Raw genomic sequence first — 18,234 nt, 5'->3', positions numbered from 1 at the left:
CTGAGAATATAGGAATCCTAGAAGTTACTTAAAAGTTCTCCAAAAGCTATACAAATGTTTCCTTAATGAGTAAGCAAAAAGAAGGCACGTTTATTTTACCTTATTTTTTAATTACTTCTTCAAAAATCTCTACCACCCTTTGGAGATTCACATCCATATGCCCATAATAAACCGAAACAGCTCCTCTACTCATCTCTGAAAAATTCATTCAAAAGCCACTTCTCCAACTCCAGATCTTTCCATTGGTCCATGCTCCTACAGAAAACTAAGACTCCAGCCCTTTTCTTAAATTGTTTTCAAAAAACTCACCCTCTAGGTTCAGTAATGACAGTGTGAATACACAGACAGCAGCCAAGAAGAGAAAAGCAACACATTCCTCTCCTCCCACTTAGCTTTCAAATAAACAGCACACTGGGAAAATACCGTTAAAAGGAACAGGGCCATCAAAAGTCACGTCAGCTATAACAGAGATTAAGCCAATAAATCGCAAAACATGCCACTCTATTGGGGCAGCTCTTCATCAAGCTCCACAGCTTTTTCATGACAAAAAAAAAAAGCTTAAAAAAAGATACATACACATACACACACACACACATATATATATATATACACATACACCCAAAAGCTCAGTATGGGATGGAGAGTCGGGGGCTAAACACTGCAGGGATTCCTGATATGCATAACAATTAGGCAGTTTGCTGCTTCACATCCAAGCCCTCAATCTGTGGAATCCCACAGGCAGTTAAAAGTCTACAGGCACCTAAGCTTGTAGCAGCTTAGTTCTTCAGGAGGACCAGAGCTGTGCATCTGCTGTCCACGATACTCATACAAGCCAAATCAATATCTTCAGAAGTGCTCTGCATTTGTGCCCTTCTCATTCACGAAGTAGGGATATGTATGTGCCCTAAGGGACTCTGCAGATACACCAAATACAATACGTACCAACATGATCTGTTTAAAAAAAAAATATCCAATGCACATGAAGGACCAGTATTTAAATAACAATTTTCCCCCAGCAGTGAGCACCATCACAGTAAAGGCTGTGATTTTTTCCACTTGGTCCTTCTTCAGAAACAGCCTACAGAGAAGATGATCTTACCATGGCAAAGTATTCAGACCCAACTACGCACCAGAAGGCAACGTTTCCCTCTAGAAAAATCGGACGCTTACAGTCAGAACTTACTCTCAGTTTAAATAACAACACACTCACAACTGAATACGGCTCCTTACCCAGAGCCCAGCTATATTTCCTTCTCGGTCCTACTAACATGCACTGTAAAATGACATGGGGTAAACTGTTGCAAATTAATGTGCGAATGAATACAGCTAAGGGAATGAAAAAGCCAAATCGGAAGCATTCAGAACAAGATTGCTTTTCTTCAAACACATCCCACCGTGCTTATCTTAAGACACTACCAGTCGTTTTTTAACGTCACAGCATACTGTAAGATCTCTTATTCTCTGCACCTATTTTTATAGTCCAGGAAAAAAAAAAAACACACCAAACTGTTTGTGATATTTGCCAGACTTTCATCCCCTCTATCTTGACTTTGTTTTTACTTTTTAATGAAAACCATTTTCGTAAGTTCTCTTCTGCCTTTTCCCTGCTCCCCCTCCCCTCATCAGTTTAATACAAAAACTACTTTTTTTCCATAGATTTCACTGCTTTCTTTTCCCCAGTTCTCTCTGATTTCCTTTGCACTGATACATATCTTTTTGGTATCAGTTATAAGAATTATCCTCATAATTACAGTAATTTTATTTTTTAATGAGTATTCCACACGTTGTACCTGCGAGGAATGCATACTAGTGTTGTCCAGTTTTATTCCAAGCTATTTCTCTGTGTGAGCATTTATACAATAGGTGGGTATGGGCAGTATTATTACAAAATCCTCTTAGGATGCTGTCTCTAATCCCAAACCATGGAAGAAATTGCATCTCTTTTGAGTATGATGAATATGACATGGGGATAGGATTTAGTCAGCAAACACAAGGAATGCCGGTCAGGGCATAGATCTCCAAGGCTAACCTACATCCAAAGGCAAAACTAAGTGAAACCTTACTGAGAAAGCAGATCACTGGACAAACAAAGATTTTTCTGTTTCAGTGTGTGGAGAGGTTCATTAAAGATGACATATGCCATCTTAAGTGCAGAGTGCTTTTAAACACAGTTTTCTGACCAAATTCCAATTCTCTTCAACCAAAATTATTTGCCTTTAATCATTTGAGGTATTTTCTAGATACCATGTTAACCCTCTAAAGCTATGCTACTTTTCAGTCACTGGATGTAGTATATAATTAATTAGGAATTTTTTTCTAGGTCTTACGAAATATACAGCACTCTATAGTAATGAAATTACAAAATCACATTCTTCAGTCTTGTAATCCAAAGCAGCCAGAAAACATCCACGACAGAGAGCACAGAAAGGGAATATACAATAAATAACGGGTAGAGTGATACTGTTGTTGCAAAAGCATTGTTTATTCCAAGGAAAACAAACCATATAAGTTGTTTTATCTAGTATTTTTTGGTTGGTTGGTTGTTTCTTTTTAGCGTCACCAAGCAAACCAATTTATTTGTTTATAAACTGTATAAAGTAATACTGTTTATAAATTCCTCTGGGTTCCTTCTAGATGAAAGGCCCGATGTAAATGTTATTACTCTCACACTGTCACATACTTTCCAAAACTCTTCTATTGTTCTTGTACTTCCTTCTGTTTAAGTATCACCCATAAAAACTGAGCAAAAGAGCAAACCAGCAGGATGCACCCTACTGAGAAATCATGTCTGCCATCCAGGGCCTTTTTCTGCCTTTTTTTTTTTCTTCTTTTTTAAAATCATAGTGGCATTATCACTATTAAAACACTAAAAAAAACCCCATCTGGAAATATAGTGAAAAAGCAAAGCCACAAATGCTACATACACCGTCATCACCCACCTTCGCAGGGCAATATTCAGAACACACATCATGCTCACAACAGCCCTGCAATGAGTCGCATCTTGTGCTATCCTGGATCAGAAGGACAGAATTCCCTCACACAAGCTTGGGGAAGGACGACAAATTTAATTTTTTAGCTTCATTATTATTATTTCTATTGTTATTATTATCAGTACTAAGAGATCTCCTTTCCCTGTCAATTCTATCATGGCAGTTTTAAGTATTTTACTGTTATTCTATAAGTCTAACATCAATACCAGAGCTTTTACTAAAAATATCTGTGGCCTTTAATGTTCATTAAGCTTGATTGTTTAATTTAGCACAAATTTGACTGATTTCAGGACAAACTATGTTTTAATCTCAGGTTTACTTTCTTTTTGTGTTCAGAAAATTGGACAGTGATAAATAACAATGTTACTGTAGAGGTTGTTGTTTCTGTACAGGACAATGTGAGTGAGATGGCTTTGTTTTGGCCTTTAACGTTGAGGATTTGGGTGCTCTAGATAAAAATAACTTACATAGAAACAAAGAGCACTTCCTGTTCTACATATAATTTTATAAACTGTCAAACCCAGGAGATATGATAGATATACATCTTGGGTACCAACGCCTGCTTTCTGTGTTTACGCAATTTTTCTGTTGTATTTACACTTTCCTGCAATACAGCAAAACACCCTGTAAGCCACGAAGGCATTCCTTTCCATAAAGCTACCACATTGTCCTTAAGACCTTTTCGAAAAGTATTGCAACATTATCCTGTAATAGTGATACCCTGATTCCCACATTCAGGAAAAAACACTCTTATAAATAAAGTAAAAGCAAGAGCACATCAACGTTTCCCAGGGAAGGCAGCTACAAATTACATGAAAGGGGGTGTGTTCATATATATATCTATGTGTGTGTGTGTGTGTATAAAAATAAAACTTATATACAATTCACAGGAACATATTTGGTTTCTCTTCACTCACCAGGAAAATACTGTGAATCAGGAGCTCACTTCCCACCTGCCTTAAGGGCTTTCGATCTAAACTGAAGAGCCCCCCTCCACAGACTGAGGAATCCTATCAATTATTATACCATGTGGGATATCCAGGATAAATGCCACTCGCTGATCACGGTTGAGAAGGGAAACGTACCTTCTCCCAGGAGTTCTGTTTGTAACTTTTCAGCCACTAAACCTTTTCATAAGACATCCAGTGTTTTTACTTCAAAGCAAGAGATCAAACTGCTCCCTGTGTGCCGATCAGGGAAAAGGAATTCTAACAAAGCTAACAAAACGTACAAAAAAGCCCAGATGATTTCCAGATCAGACCTGTGACAAACTGAAACCCCCGTGTTATTTCTTGCATGTGAATGTCAGTGAAAATAGGAATACCACATCCAAATTGCAGATTAGAGTATCAAACACCGTTTGGTTTTAGGGGGTTTTTATTTATTTTGAGAGGTACAGGTGGGGTGCATTTAACATATACTGAATAATTTTTGGCTTGTGGTTAGGAAAGTCTTTTGAGACTTTATATACAATAAAGTACTCTGACTAAAATCTGGAAAATTACCTCTTAAGGCTTTAGCTGTACAGCATCAATAGAAATGTGGTGCCAGCTAATGGCTGCAATAACTGTCTTCATCCCTGGAGAATAATGGATGGAGAATATATCAATATGAGGAGTGGAAGGGCCAGAGAAACTGAGCAGGCACTAGTTATCGGACACAAAGATGATGCCACATGCATGATGTTATCTGTGATAATCTTTACTTAGGGCCCAGGGGGTGGGAAGGATATTCTTTACAGAGAAGACAGTATCCATCAGGCCATATTCATAATCATCAATGTTCCACTAAGTAAGCATTTTTGGAGAAGGGTTGAGGGAGCACTGATGTAATAGAAATCAATGAAATTCATCTTTTCTGCATCTATTGTTTAGAGCAAAGTAGGGGAAAAAAAAAAGCCTGTACATCAGTTTTGTTTCTGATAGTTCAGTCATACGCAGTATTCAGAAAAAAGATCTCAAGGAAATCTTAAATGAACCACAATAAAACTCCTACCTATTAAATTAAAAAAAAAAAATCTATTTAAAATCTACACCTTGCCATTCATTACTACCAAAGGAAACACATTATAAGCATCAAATTAATTTTTTTCGTTTGGCCATGTGAGCACTTAAAACAGTGCAGGATGCGCAATTGCTGTTTGGTTTTTAATTCTGGCTCCAAGCACGAGCACAGCAGAGAACGAAGTGCTGTATGGAAGCTACTGCCAGGAGTTCTTTGCAGACTGATGCTATGCCTTTCCTTAGCAGACATTTAAAAATAAGAATACCACACAGGGTAGATTACAGGATGTCCTGGGAATTTTTCTACAATATTCACAGTATGTTCTCCCTTCAAGTTTAAGCCCCTGTCTTAAATTCACACACCAAGACTGGAGCACCTGTACACTGAGTTTTTGCTAGAAAAGGCACAAATAATATGTGCTGGCACTCTGCCATTCAAGTCAAATCAGCACATTTCCATCTAATCGCATGCAGGGAAAAAAAAAGGTTAGTACTACGTCAAATTTGCTCAAGAAAAATCAGGAAACGCAGGAGTTAAACATTCCAATAGCAACACAAACTTGACCATGTTCTACATCCTGAATATTTTATGGTATATTTATTACAACAATATATTAAGCTACACATTCAACCACAAAAACAAAAACAGAAAGACAACTACTACTCATGTGCAACACAGCTGCATTAGCATTGCTGCAGAACACCAAACTTCAGAATTCCTGACACTGTTTTTAATTGTACATTCTGCATTTAATTTCTGTGTACAGTCAACAAAATGGACAAGAGCTTCTGCTTAATTACGTTTGCTTTTTAGCTGTCTCAGTGAGGTTCTAAGGCTCACACACCACTCAGCTGATACAGATGGAAGATGTGATTGAAGATCACCAAATCTTCTTGAAAAAAAGATTTCCATTTTCTACACAGTGGTTTACATGCAACAGAAACGTCTTCAAAGAGCTAGTGATCCTTGCTTGACATTTTTGACTTTTTATGCCACTGCTTCTTACCAAAAGCAGTCAGGTAATGCAGCTGAGAACCTTCTTCACAAAAAAACTCTCTAGGCAGCCAGTGACATTCTTACTGCCACTGTCCAGCCAAGGATGGGTCCACATGGGACGCTGGCTGACCATCCAGCAGAGCAGGGATGCTCAAATAACGGAAACAGAGAGGCCTATAAGACCTTTTGCCAAGCCTCCTTTGCAGGGATTTCTACTTTTCCAATTTAAACTGACACTGCCCTTTCCTAAATTAAAAAAGGAAACAAAAAGCGCCACAAAAGAGCCCCGTTGCTGGCCAGTTGGCTGACGATCAAAAATCTATGCAGCTAACTAGGTAGCTCACTTACATCAAATTTCAAACACATCAGAGTAACTTAAGCCTTTAAAGATACACTCTTAGGTCGAAGAGATTTCAGCACATACGAAATCTGAAAGCTTAGACAAAAGCTTTACTGCAGCCTTCAACATGCCAGAGCATAACACCCGCTTGATAGCATAAGCTATTAAGTGAAACAACTAAGCTTCAAAATCCTCAGGACAACTATTCACCAGCACAAGTCCAAGAAACCCATTCATCTAGGAGAAAAACACACGTCTGTCTGCCCAGTCACACCCCGTCACTGGCCACAGGCAAGCCAGGGTGGCGACAGGGGAAGGGCTGCGGTGGCAGCAGCTCCAGCTGTTTGCCAGGTCCCGCAGCTTGCTAAAATGGGGTGTCTTTAACCTAGTTCTGGGGTGCCAAAGCCTGAACAAATTTTAAGGACAACTGGAGTGTCTCGTATTCAAAAACACAGCGTAGCTGGAGAAATACACCATGAATAGTGACATTTTGGGAGTTTAGATTTTCAAATAACTTGGTAAATGTCTCCAAAAGCTTTATTTTATCCTCTTTAAATTCCACAAAAAGGCACTGCAAGTCGAAAGTTACGGTTAGGAACAGCATACCCCTGTTCGTCAAAATACAGTTCAGTGGATTAATTTTTAAAAACAAATTGCAATATCTTTTTTTTTAAAAAACCAAACAGCTGGAATCAGAAAAGCACAAGAATTGTCAAAATATGCACTTAGAGGGGATTTTCTTGTTTGTTTGTTTGTTTTTTTCCTGTTGTTGTGGGGTTTTTTCTACTTTTGATCTAAACTAAAGCAAGGCTTGTACCCTAATTCTCTTTAGCGGAATAAAAAGGAGGAGTAAGGAACAGAAGGACGCAAACAAGTCTTCTCCCTTTTGACTCTTCATCCAACCCTAGCAGACGCCCAGCGTCTCACATCCATGGATAGGAGGAAACTGACACCTATTGGCAACTTTAATATTACTGCATAAAGCTGCTTCTCTTCAAACAATTACAGGAAACGGCTTCTAACTAGTTTTTTTTCTTTAAATACACAGCTAATATAAAAAGTTAATTCTGAACTTCTCGAATTGCAACTGAAAATACATCCCGAAAATTTCAGACTCTCCTTTTTAGTCACAGAACTCGGAGTCTTCCAAAGCAAATTACAATCCCTCGGTACTTTACAGATTTTAAGAGGCTATTCTAATTGATAAACAGTAGCACTGGTCACTATCTGCTTGAAAAAACACAATTTTTTCTGGGGCGATTACTTTCTTGCTGTTTAGCATTACAACACACACAGCCTTGGGAGCAGGTAAATGACATCCTAATCCTAACCACATCCTGTGACAGCGCAGAGCACAAGCAGCAGAAAACATACCAGTGCTCTCTACTACACATCAATTACTGCTTTACAGATGTTGAGGCAGCAAAAGGACACTTACCGTAGAGGAACAGCTCTGGGAGAGCACCTGACCCGTTACAGTCGACTGAGAGGCCAGTTGTAGAGTTCAGAGGGATAAAGGGGAGTCTGAGCAAACAGCTCCTTCGTGCTCAAGATAGATGTGGAAGCACCTGCAGGCACCTGCCTATAGCTTTTCCACACAACACTTCACTGACCTGCTTGAGCTCTGGGGCTGGCAAAAGTCAGGGCACATTAAAAAACAAACAAACAAACAAAAACCCCAACAATGTACCTGGGCCTAAGGTACAAAAACCACAGGCAGGTCGCTGTCGATGTGTTTTCAAACTGCTGCTTATGTGTACAACCTGAAATTTTTGCATGTATTTCTGCAAAATGAAAGAATTTTTCAGCTACCTACGGATGTCAGTGTAGGTGCCCTTCACAACACTGAGAAATCAGTCACAGCAATAAAAAATTTGCAAACAAGCCCAAGATTCACAGAGTAACATTTAGGGTTTTTTTGATTTCCTAAAATTCCAAATGAAGTCATGGATGCCTGCTTAGAGGATTTCAAAATACAACCAAAAAAGTTTGTTTTATCTCACTCCACCACTAGAACAAGAAGACTGAATCCAATTATTATACGTACTTGTAACGAAGAATTTTTTGGTGAAAGTACAGCTGTCAAAGGCGGCAATTTTCTCTTGCAGGACTACAACAAGTATCCTGAAAACACAGAAATGGAACGTGTACTTTAAACATTAAATGCATTGGTTTACAGATTCAATATCTAAATGTAATTATTTCAAAAGCATCAATATAAATTCTACAGTGATAAACTGCCAGGTTACCAATACGTGGCAGTTATTGAGGATTCTCTCTCATCCCAACCACATAACCTTCATTTCAGGAAGTACACAGATCTGATACAGAACAACACGGCATATTTATGATATACCTCCTGCAGTAAAAGCTCCATTAAAAAGAAAGAATGGAATCGCAAGGATCCTGAATTACTTTCAATGACTCAAATAACAATCAAATCAACAATCAGTAGAACACAAGCTAAATTTGAAATAATCCCATTGCCCATCTCATTGCAGATTTATTAAACCAGTTTATTTACTAAAAGCAGGGGTTGTTTTTTTCTTTTAAACCAAGAACATCAGCACCCAAATACAGTTGAGAGAAGCAGAATTTGTGTCAATTAGCAAAACTACAGGTGTATGTTTATGTATCCACTTGTACATGTACACACTTATTCTAAAATACTTGCTTATTACTTGAAACAAAGAACAAAAGTCACACGGTAACGACACACGAAACATGGGACTGTCTAAATAAATAAGAGGCCAACAATGCAAATCTGGAAAGTGAAGCATCTTGAAAGCCTTCTAACTAGGATACATCTCCTACATCGATGACTTCCCAAAACCAAGTTCTTAAACTCTTCAAATGAAAGAACCACCTGGGAAGCCAACAAAGAAACAGATATAATCTACCAGCTTTCTGGAACATTTAGCAATATGACATAATTAATTAAGAATCTGATTATTCTCTTATTAGGAAGACTATGAGAGTATTTTTTTTAATTAACTGACAATATGGAGCATTATTAAATGCTGTTCTAATAGTTTTAATTGTTAAGATATTACATGGCAAAAAATTAATCACATCTCTCAATGACTATTATAACACAATGCTTTATCTGAAAGTTATGATTGCATATCACAGTATAAAATAATGATCTTCAAAAAGATGATGAATCACACCAGTCTCAGACCTATCCCTGGGTAAAGGGTGATGCTTATCTCCCATTACTGTGAAAACCAGCCATTAACTCCTCCCTTTTCCTACTTTTAGCTGTTTAGCTACATGAACACCTCCTTCTTATCTGATGAGAGCTCAATACCTGTAAAACTCTGACGTGTCTAAAATCAAAACATATACCTTACCCACATGCTTGCTGGTGTTTTCAGACCTATAAATAAGTTTTGAGTCATGATTTCCACCTAGAAAACTGTACTAATACTCCTCCATCAGGCATGATTTATCCATGTGTCTGCTATTTGGATTCTGCTATTATTTTTACCAACACATTTGCCAAGTAACGTGGATCGCATCTGTAGTTCCCAAGATGACTCCTGAAGCCTGTTCAACAGGCTGGTGTAACACAAGCCACTTTCTGTCTGCCTGATACACAAGCTGATTAAAGTAATAAGCACTGTTCTGTATCTCTGATTCTTTCAGGACTCTTTGGTTTACAACATCTCATCCTGGGACTTGGTTGCTGCTCTGTTTATCAGCAAGCCTCTATCTAGAAACAAGGAGAAGTACAAATTCCTGGAAGGAAGGCAGAAATCAAGGGACATTTTTGGACAAATGTCTTTCCTATTCACAGATTTGCAGACCTAGAATGGGTGGCACACGCACACTTTCAGAGGGAGCAGCTTACATGCCAAAAGAAAAGGGCAGAACACATAACAAGAGGGATTCAGACGTGTCAAGTCACAGAAGAAATTAATGTAGGATTTCTTATTTGCTTGAAGTGCTCTCATTGTGAAAAAGATGCTTCCCCACCCCCTTCTGATTTACAAATCTCAAATTTTAGAAGTTATAAACTCTGCATATATAAATTAATATTAGTTTTGGATAAAGTAGTAGTTTTAGTTAAACGACACATCTTCCAGTTGCTGAAACTGCAGGAGAGAAAACCAAAAGAAAATGTATCAATTCTAACATCTTCCACAAGGCCTGAAAGAAAGTTAACCAACAAGTAACAGAAAGACTTCAAATGCATGTGCAAGTGCAATATATATAGAAAGCCTATGTATATTTGATTGCAATATTTCCCAATCCTGTAGATTTTTGTTTATTACTCTTAAGATGTACTGTCTTTCTGCATAAATGAAACCTACTGGATGGATGATTCCAGAGTATAAATACATAAATAATAAAGAGTCTTCCCTTCTTCTGCAACTCAAGTTTTCTTTTAAATTCAAATTTTGGACTCCATTAGTCTATAGTACGGTTAACGCACCATTAGCGCTGCACTTGGCCACATTTAATGCATTTTCAATCTGAAATAGTGAGTTTTGCTTGGATAACAACAGAATCTGATATGTTCCAGAAAAGCAGCTACCCTGGATACAGGCACACAGCTTTGAAGTAGCTTTTCCATTTTTACCACTTAGAAAAAGAAACATTAGCACCTGGAAAGACTTTTTAGTTGGGAGAAACTTTGAATGATGATTTGCCTTTCAACTGTTTTTACAATTGGATTTTTCTTCTGCTGGGAGGCCAGACTGGAAAGATTTACTATCATCACACTGTACACAGGGGAACTTTAAATTTTTCAAGGGACAGTTGCACAGATAAGTACTGAACTCCTTCTGACAGCTTTTAAAGGAACAGTGACCTATTCATGGCACATAACTCTCACCAACTCAACCACTTCAGCAAAAGTATTTTTTGATGTAACAATCATACCCACATCCTACAATAAGCAGACTGATGGGGATAACAAAAACCTCCATCCCCTTTAAACATTCACACCATCAAAATATCCTCCTCATTATTACATTAGCTGTGGTACTAAACGTGTTTGTTCAGTAGAAGTTACAGAAGAAAAGTAGTACTTGACCCAATATAGTCATTAACATTTCGATTTTGATAGTACAATGACAGACAGATGTCTGTTTAACAAAACCCTTGTGGCTTCTAGGGTTGTGGGTGGTTTTGGTTGGGTTCCCCCCTCCCCGCCATCCAATCTCCAACACGGCTAACTTCTCTTAGTTGCACGAGTACAACACATGCTCATATTCTTTTCTGATCTTCACTTACACAAGCATGCTACCTACTGCCATACCAATCAGGCAGATAAAACATATGCATCCGACACTTTGTTTTGTTTTACTGATTCATGTTATTATGCCACCTTCCCTACTGAAGGGCCATCAATTCCAGCCAACAAATAGATACTCCCAAAGAAATGCAGTAATTTCTTCATTCAGTGCTCTACCTTTAACACAGGAATCATACTCCACAACTTCCATAAGGTACCTAAAGACATACAAGAACTAATAACAGTAATAGCTGGGTGGAAGGAAGCCTTAAAGTAAGCAGCACAATCATGGACTATGACCAAAGTCACTGCATCGAATTCCCTCACCGGGAGTGCCAAGGGATTATCAAGATCCTCATGTAGAGATCCCGGGTTTTCTCTTCTGTCTTAAAAAGATGCGGTAAACTACAAGGGTCTTCAGTTTTGCATGTCTTGGAGAGATGAAGATCTAAAGTTAATTAGCAAAAATTTGAACTCACGATTCTATGGAAAACAATAGATCCAATTCTATTCAAACTCTACAATGCTCAGCCTTCTAAGCCATTTTCTCTCAGAAATTAGGTGACATTATCCCATCTAAGAGGTGCTGCTATGTTATTTGACTCACAGGAACATTATTTCCTGTAAACCACAGACTGCATGCTAGGAATTTCTTGGATGTGCAGGGAGGCGATGTATGACAGAACAAAGGAACGCAAGGAAAGAGACACTCTCTCGAGTGCTCTATACTGTTTAGACTCTCGATGATCCCATTTCTCCATCTGTAGGTGGATGATAGAGGATTCCAATGATTCCTACTCACTCTCAGCACAACTGAAAAAAGATTAAATGATTTCAGATGCAAAATGTTTTGAACTTCTTAAATGAAAGCCACTGGAGAAGCATATTGCCGTATTCAAACTGAAACAGTACTTGAGAAATGAAGAACCAAAGCTATGGTTACAGGAAAGTCAAAATAATCAAGTCAGGGAGCGCATATACCAGAAACTGTATTCATTACAAAAATTTCACATGCCCTAACACAGAAAGAATGTATAGCAAACATCCTTACCTTTTATTGCAATGCAGATCATAAATAGGAGTTTTGAACTGTATGGACTTAACCATCTCTCCTGTTCGCAAAGAATAAAGGTCTACACAGCAGTAAGGCGGGCTTGTGCTAAAATGAATAAAAAAAATATTTTAATGGAAAGAAGAAATTTTTTGTTAAATTATTTTTTAACTATTTCAAGCTCCCTATATCATTTAGCATGCTAAATGAAAAATCCAGCAATCTGAGCAGAATGCTGGAGAACAAAGGGCCAATATAAGCCTTGTACATTAAAGGAAAGACAATTAAAATCAAATTATATCCACAATGGTCAAGAATCTCTATTGTGCAACTAATTATCAACTACTTGGTTTCCTTTGTCACAAATAAGGCTTCAGAACAGCAGATCTGACCAGCAAAATACACGTCATTTAACAGGCATCAAGCTTCAGACTACTTTCTAGTTATTTAAAAATACATTCCACAGAGTAACACTTTCCTAAAGGGAGTACTTACTGCACTCGCTGCAACAGCTGAATCATATGACTTGATTTGATACAGACACTTTACACAGAATTTACATCTCTGATGGACTTTTGTTTGAACTAGAAGGATCTTTTCAACTGCTTTGTGTCACTTTTATCATTTTAATATAAATAAAACTCTAAGGCCATTTCTTAATAAAAAGGCTTGCTTTCTTTTGAGAGGGAGAAAGTGCTGAGTGTTCCGATAGGGCTGAGGAAGGTAGTGGTGGAAACCATTTTACAAGCTGAGGAGAGGCTTTGATGTGGCAGTTCTTTTCCATAACACCTTTTTTCCCCTCCAAGAACGCATTAAAATGTTGGCTACTTCTAGGTCAACGAATATGAAGGAGCACAAATTGCCAGCTGTACAAACACATACTAAGTATTGGTAAAAGAGGGTGTTTCCCCTTGCCCATATCTGTTTTATTTTACAGAGTTTAACACAATTCCTGACACAACACTCGCTTGTCTTTTGGATCTGCTCAAGCTGCTTGAGAATTTTCTGGAGAACTGGAGTACAAATGCCAACTGTTTACCTCAAATGCCTCAAGATAATATAGTGGTACATACGATAAGTACACAGCAGAGAAACAATATACAATATATGCACAGAAAGAGAACTGTAAAAGAAATAACAGGGAAAAAAAAAATCAAGTTTTGACATTTTGCCTACCGAAATTCTTCCCAAAATACACATTTTTCTAGGCGCATACCTAGGCTAATAACTAGAGGGTGCTATTTATTACTTTTAAGCACTTCAAAGGCCCTTCAAAAACACTTTTAAAACAGTGAGACTCAAGCCTAGTTACTTTACATCAGAAGGTCATTGCTGCTAGAAAACACAGAAAGCCACAGCAAGGTCTACGTACAAACTTTTCTCGATTTAAGTACATTTATTACCTACAGGAAATTATTATTTTGATAAAAGCATCCACAGGTTGTTATTTCAAAACAGAAATCACAGAAATTGATATAGGTAAAAGTATATTAGCATAATTGATACCAATTACTATTTCCATATAAGCCTATGCTGAACAGTTCTGTTTTGACCTGACATAGAGCTAACTACATGGCTACAACCCATGAGTATGTACCTTCTAACACGTATTGCACCAACAAAATTATGGGTAATAATCCTGTCACTCAAATGAATAATAACCATCATGCCATACCTTCCTTTTGGCTGATCATGGTAAGAACATTCTACCAACGCTTTTTTAAACCACACTGGCTAAACACCAATAACTTGAGTTCAAGTGCTAATAATCAAGCAGTAGCATGGACTATGTGAGAAGTACTCTGAAATTCTACCTAGCTCCAATTCAAAAGTCCTCTTTCCAGATGTTATCTTTCTTTTAATTCCATAGTGCACTGCAATCCATGATAAGAAAATAATATACATGTTTGGTCCGTTTGGTTTGTCTCTCTTTTTTAATTATTACTTTCTGAAACAAACACAAAGTCAAAGACAAAGACAAGGTCAAATACATTTGAGCATGGTCCTAGGACCTAATCAGCAGAAACAAACAGCAACAGCCAGAAAAAGTCACACTTGTAGTCCTTTCTTGTTCCATAATGATTGTATTCCTGGCAGCGCAGACAGCATTACTGTGAGTCTTCAGACAGCCAACGATTCTTTCCCAGGTAAGTCCCATTTTTTGGCTAAGTGCTTTACCCACCACCTATAACACAAAAGGGTGGAAGCACAAGCGCTTGTTTTTTCCTTGGCAATCTTTTCAAAGGTGGAAAGGTTTACCCTCCTTTGTATCTCCTCGGCTAGCAGGAAGATCAGTTCTTCTACAACCGGAGAATGAGGACTACAGACACAGATATAAGGATTCATTTCTCTGTCATAGCACTTAAAGAATAATAAGAGTACCTTGATTAGCCTAGACTACTCACAAGCAGTAGTAAGAGGTATCCTTCCCTCCTCCATTTCAGTGACATCAAAAGCTCAGGCTCAGTGGTTCTGTGTACTTGCCTTACCCAGCCTCTGATACGCAACGGATTCTATACTGACCCATTTTAGCGTATTAAATCAATAGAAAAATAACACTTCATCCTTTCTTTCTCCTCTAGAGGGAATTCTCCCCAAGGTTAGTTCACTGAAAGGTCTTGGAAGCAAGAAAGGAAGAAGGAGCACATGAATTGAGCAATAAGAGATGTGCAATAGGGCTGCAAAAGCTGGAACTGTCTTGCCACCACAGAGCTGCAGCACAATGCAGCTTTTTCTGACACTTTATGACCTCCACTGAAGCACTCCCAACTCCCAATCTTCTTGGAACAGGGAATTCAGGGATTTCTATGGCCCATCTAGCAGCGGAAGTCAGACTCAATAACGGTGTCCCCTTTACATTCTTAAAGATCTAGACTGAGTCCTGGATATAGCTTTTAAAAGCTAGACATCTCAACTTCTTTTAACTCGCTATTTAAGAAGAACTTGAACCCAAATCCGCCAAGATCAAAAACAGAGGATGAATGTGTTCCCCTTCTTCCATAACATTGATACCACATACATTATTTCATTATTCTCCTATGTTACCACATAGCAGGAAGACTTAGACTAAGCAAGATGCCCCATTTAAATATACAAAAATTTACTGTGTTCAGTAAGACAAAGCATCATTATGGATAAACATCCTGGAGTCTTTTGCAGGGTCTCTAGAAAAATTCAGTTAAGCATAATGCTTTGTTCTTAATAATTTTCTTCACTGACTTATCAAATACATACACAATCAAATATTAAAAATGAGAACCACCGATGAGAATGAAAAATAACATTTAGTGAAATCAATACATTTAAACTTCAGCTACAAAACCAGAAGTATCCTAACTACCACAGAACACAACCAAAACGACTACAGACTGCAAGACGGAGCCCCACAAACTTGCAAAAGCATCTCTCAACAATCGGAAGTTCTTGAAACCTCAGAATTGTACAAAACTAAAGTTACAGCATCTTGCTCCATGTCAGGAATAGTCATGAATATTCATTTCATCAGAGGATCATACAGACATTGTAAGTAAACGTGCCTGAAATACACTAGTCAATGGCCTATCTTAGCCTACGCCAATGAACCACCATTGTTGGAGAGAAAATAAAGCAAGGAGACTTCTAGCCAAGAAGCTTTTCTTCTGAGAAAGCTGAAGGACTCAAGGTTCATGCATGTCTCGTTTATGAGAAGGGCTCCAATCACACTTCAGTGTACCAGTGATGATTATAAAAAGGGGAATGATTAAGACAGGAATGTGAAAACACTGATTTTTGCAGCCTGGTAATAACATGACGTCTGTCTGATACAAATAAAATTCTTGCAAATTACTCCCACAGATTATTGACAAATTTTCATATGTATGCTAATTGCTAAAATAGCTGCTTAATGCAGAGATATCAACAACTTCTTCAAAGGTAATGGACACGAATTCACCAATGACTTCAAAATGTTGGTGTTAAAAAAATATCCAAATTACTCAGGGTCTTGTATCTTCTTCTATTTGACTGTTACAGTGCAGGAATAGAAGAAAAAGAACAGATGCCTTGTACAGCTGGCACTTGCCTACATCTGTGCTTAGGCATCACGACGTAACTATCACCTCTTCACAGATTTGCTAGCTATGAGTCACACGGTTTATAAAAGCTCTGTGTAAAATGTTTGCATACAGAGACAAATACACTGTACAAAACACACACACTTTTAATACAAAAAAAAAAAAAAAAGAGAAGCCTGATGGAACCAACATGAGGCCAAAATTTTCTTTGCCTACAAAGGTTTTACTCTGCCGGCTCACAAGTGTTTACTTTCCTCCCTGCTGCCTCTCCTCACTCTGCCACACGATGAACGTCCCACTCAAAAAGAGACTGGACATCAATTACAGAATGGTCTCACGAGTCGAGAAAGAAAAAAAAGTCTGAGGCGCATAAAACTGAAATGGAGCTTTTGCTGAAAAAGCTGACCACCAGACCTTTATAAGGCATTCTTGATGTGAGGTATTTTCCAGTTAATCAGGGCAGTTAAAAAATAAATCACCTCAGGGTGGAAGCTGTTCGACCAACATAATGCATCATATATATATATATTTTATACCATCCTCACAAAAAACAGGGCCAGAACTTTTAGAAAACAGAGATCAAGGGAAGCATCTCCATCTACCTACAATTTTTTTGCTCTACATTTATACAACATAAGCTTGATGAGATACCCAGTGATGTGACTTGGGAGCAATGACAGAAGTTATGGCATCATAACATATTTTAGAGAGCAGTAAGATTGCTAAAATAATAGGTACAACCTTCCTTCGGGAAAAGTATACAGTTACACAGGGCATCGTTACAGTAAAATTCTTCTCTATCACTTGTACTCCTTTACAGAGGCTCTGCAAATCTCTTTTGGAAAACAGTCAAGGAATTACCCTTAACAGCCAATGTGTTAATGTATCAAAATGGCAAAATGAATGAAAACTTCAGAAAAAGGTGAAGTTGTATCAAATTATCAATGAGGTCACATGAAGAGATTAGACGGACTGATCTAACAAATATAAATAAAACTACGACTTCTCAAGAACACATTACAGGGATTCTCAGCAATATCAGGATCACAAATAGCCTATCAAAGCTTGTCACAAAAAACTGTTCTAGAGATTAGTTAACTTCAGCAGCTTTTGCCTCCGTTGTTATGCCTTGATGTCCTTTAGCAAAGACGCCGTAGCTGTCTGCAATCACTACAGCATGCTCTACCCAGAGTCTCTTTTTGGTAACCTGACTTCACATGATGGAACAAGGGAAATAGCCCATTTCTCGCTGCCATGTATAAACAGATCCTCATCTAAGGTGCCACCCTGCAGCGTGCTGCATGTCCCTCTCACCTGCTGAAACTGCACTCCAATGAGCTACATCTTTCTCTAATTACACAAAGAATGACATTACATCTGCCTTCTTCTGTACCCTTACAAGGCAGTTTCTTTCTGTATTTACTCAAGACAAATATTGCACATATTAGCAGCAGGTTTTCTGGAGTAATGATCTCTTTCTTTCTCTTTTATACTTTCCACATTAAAAACAACAAAAAAAAGATTATTCTCCTTCCTTCATGTCTTGACCTTCCTAATGT

At 38.0% G+C, this 18,234-nt stretch overlaps 1 protein-coding gene across 1 annotated transcript in view; it reads right to left on the bottom strand.

Moving 5' to 3' along the window:
• BCAS3 (BCAS3 microtubule associated cell migration factor) overlaps positions 1-18,234 on the bottom strand; it is a 368,528-nt gene that overhangs the window by 303,507 nt on the left and 46,787 nt on the right. Inside the window, exons 8-9 of the mRNA XM_086475025.1 lie at positions 12,624-12,731; positions 8,378-8,454 (exon numbers count right to left, since the gene is read on the bottom strand). Of these exons, the coding sequence (XP_086331151.1) occupies positions 8,378-8,454; positions 12,624-12,731 (185 nt within the window). The remainder of the gene's footprint in view (positions 1-8,377; positions 8,455-12,623; positions 12,732-18,234) is intronic.

The sequence above is a fragment of the Leptosomus discolor genome, chromosome 18, assembly GCF_034619465.1.
Source record: "Leptosomus discolor isolate bLepDis1 chromosome 18, bLepDis1.hap2, whole genome shotgun sequence".
Classification (NCBI taxonomy): Eukaryota; Metazoa; Chordata; class Aves; order Leptosomiformes; family Leptosomidae; genus Leptosomus; species Leptosomus discolor.
Note: the sequence above shows the minus strand (reverse complement) of the source record. Positions and strands in the feature narration are given on the sequence as shown.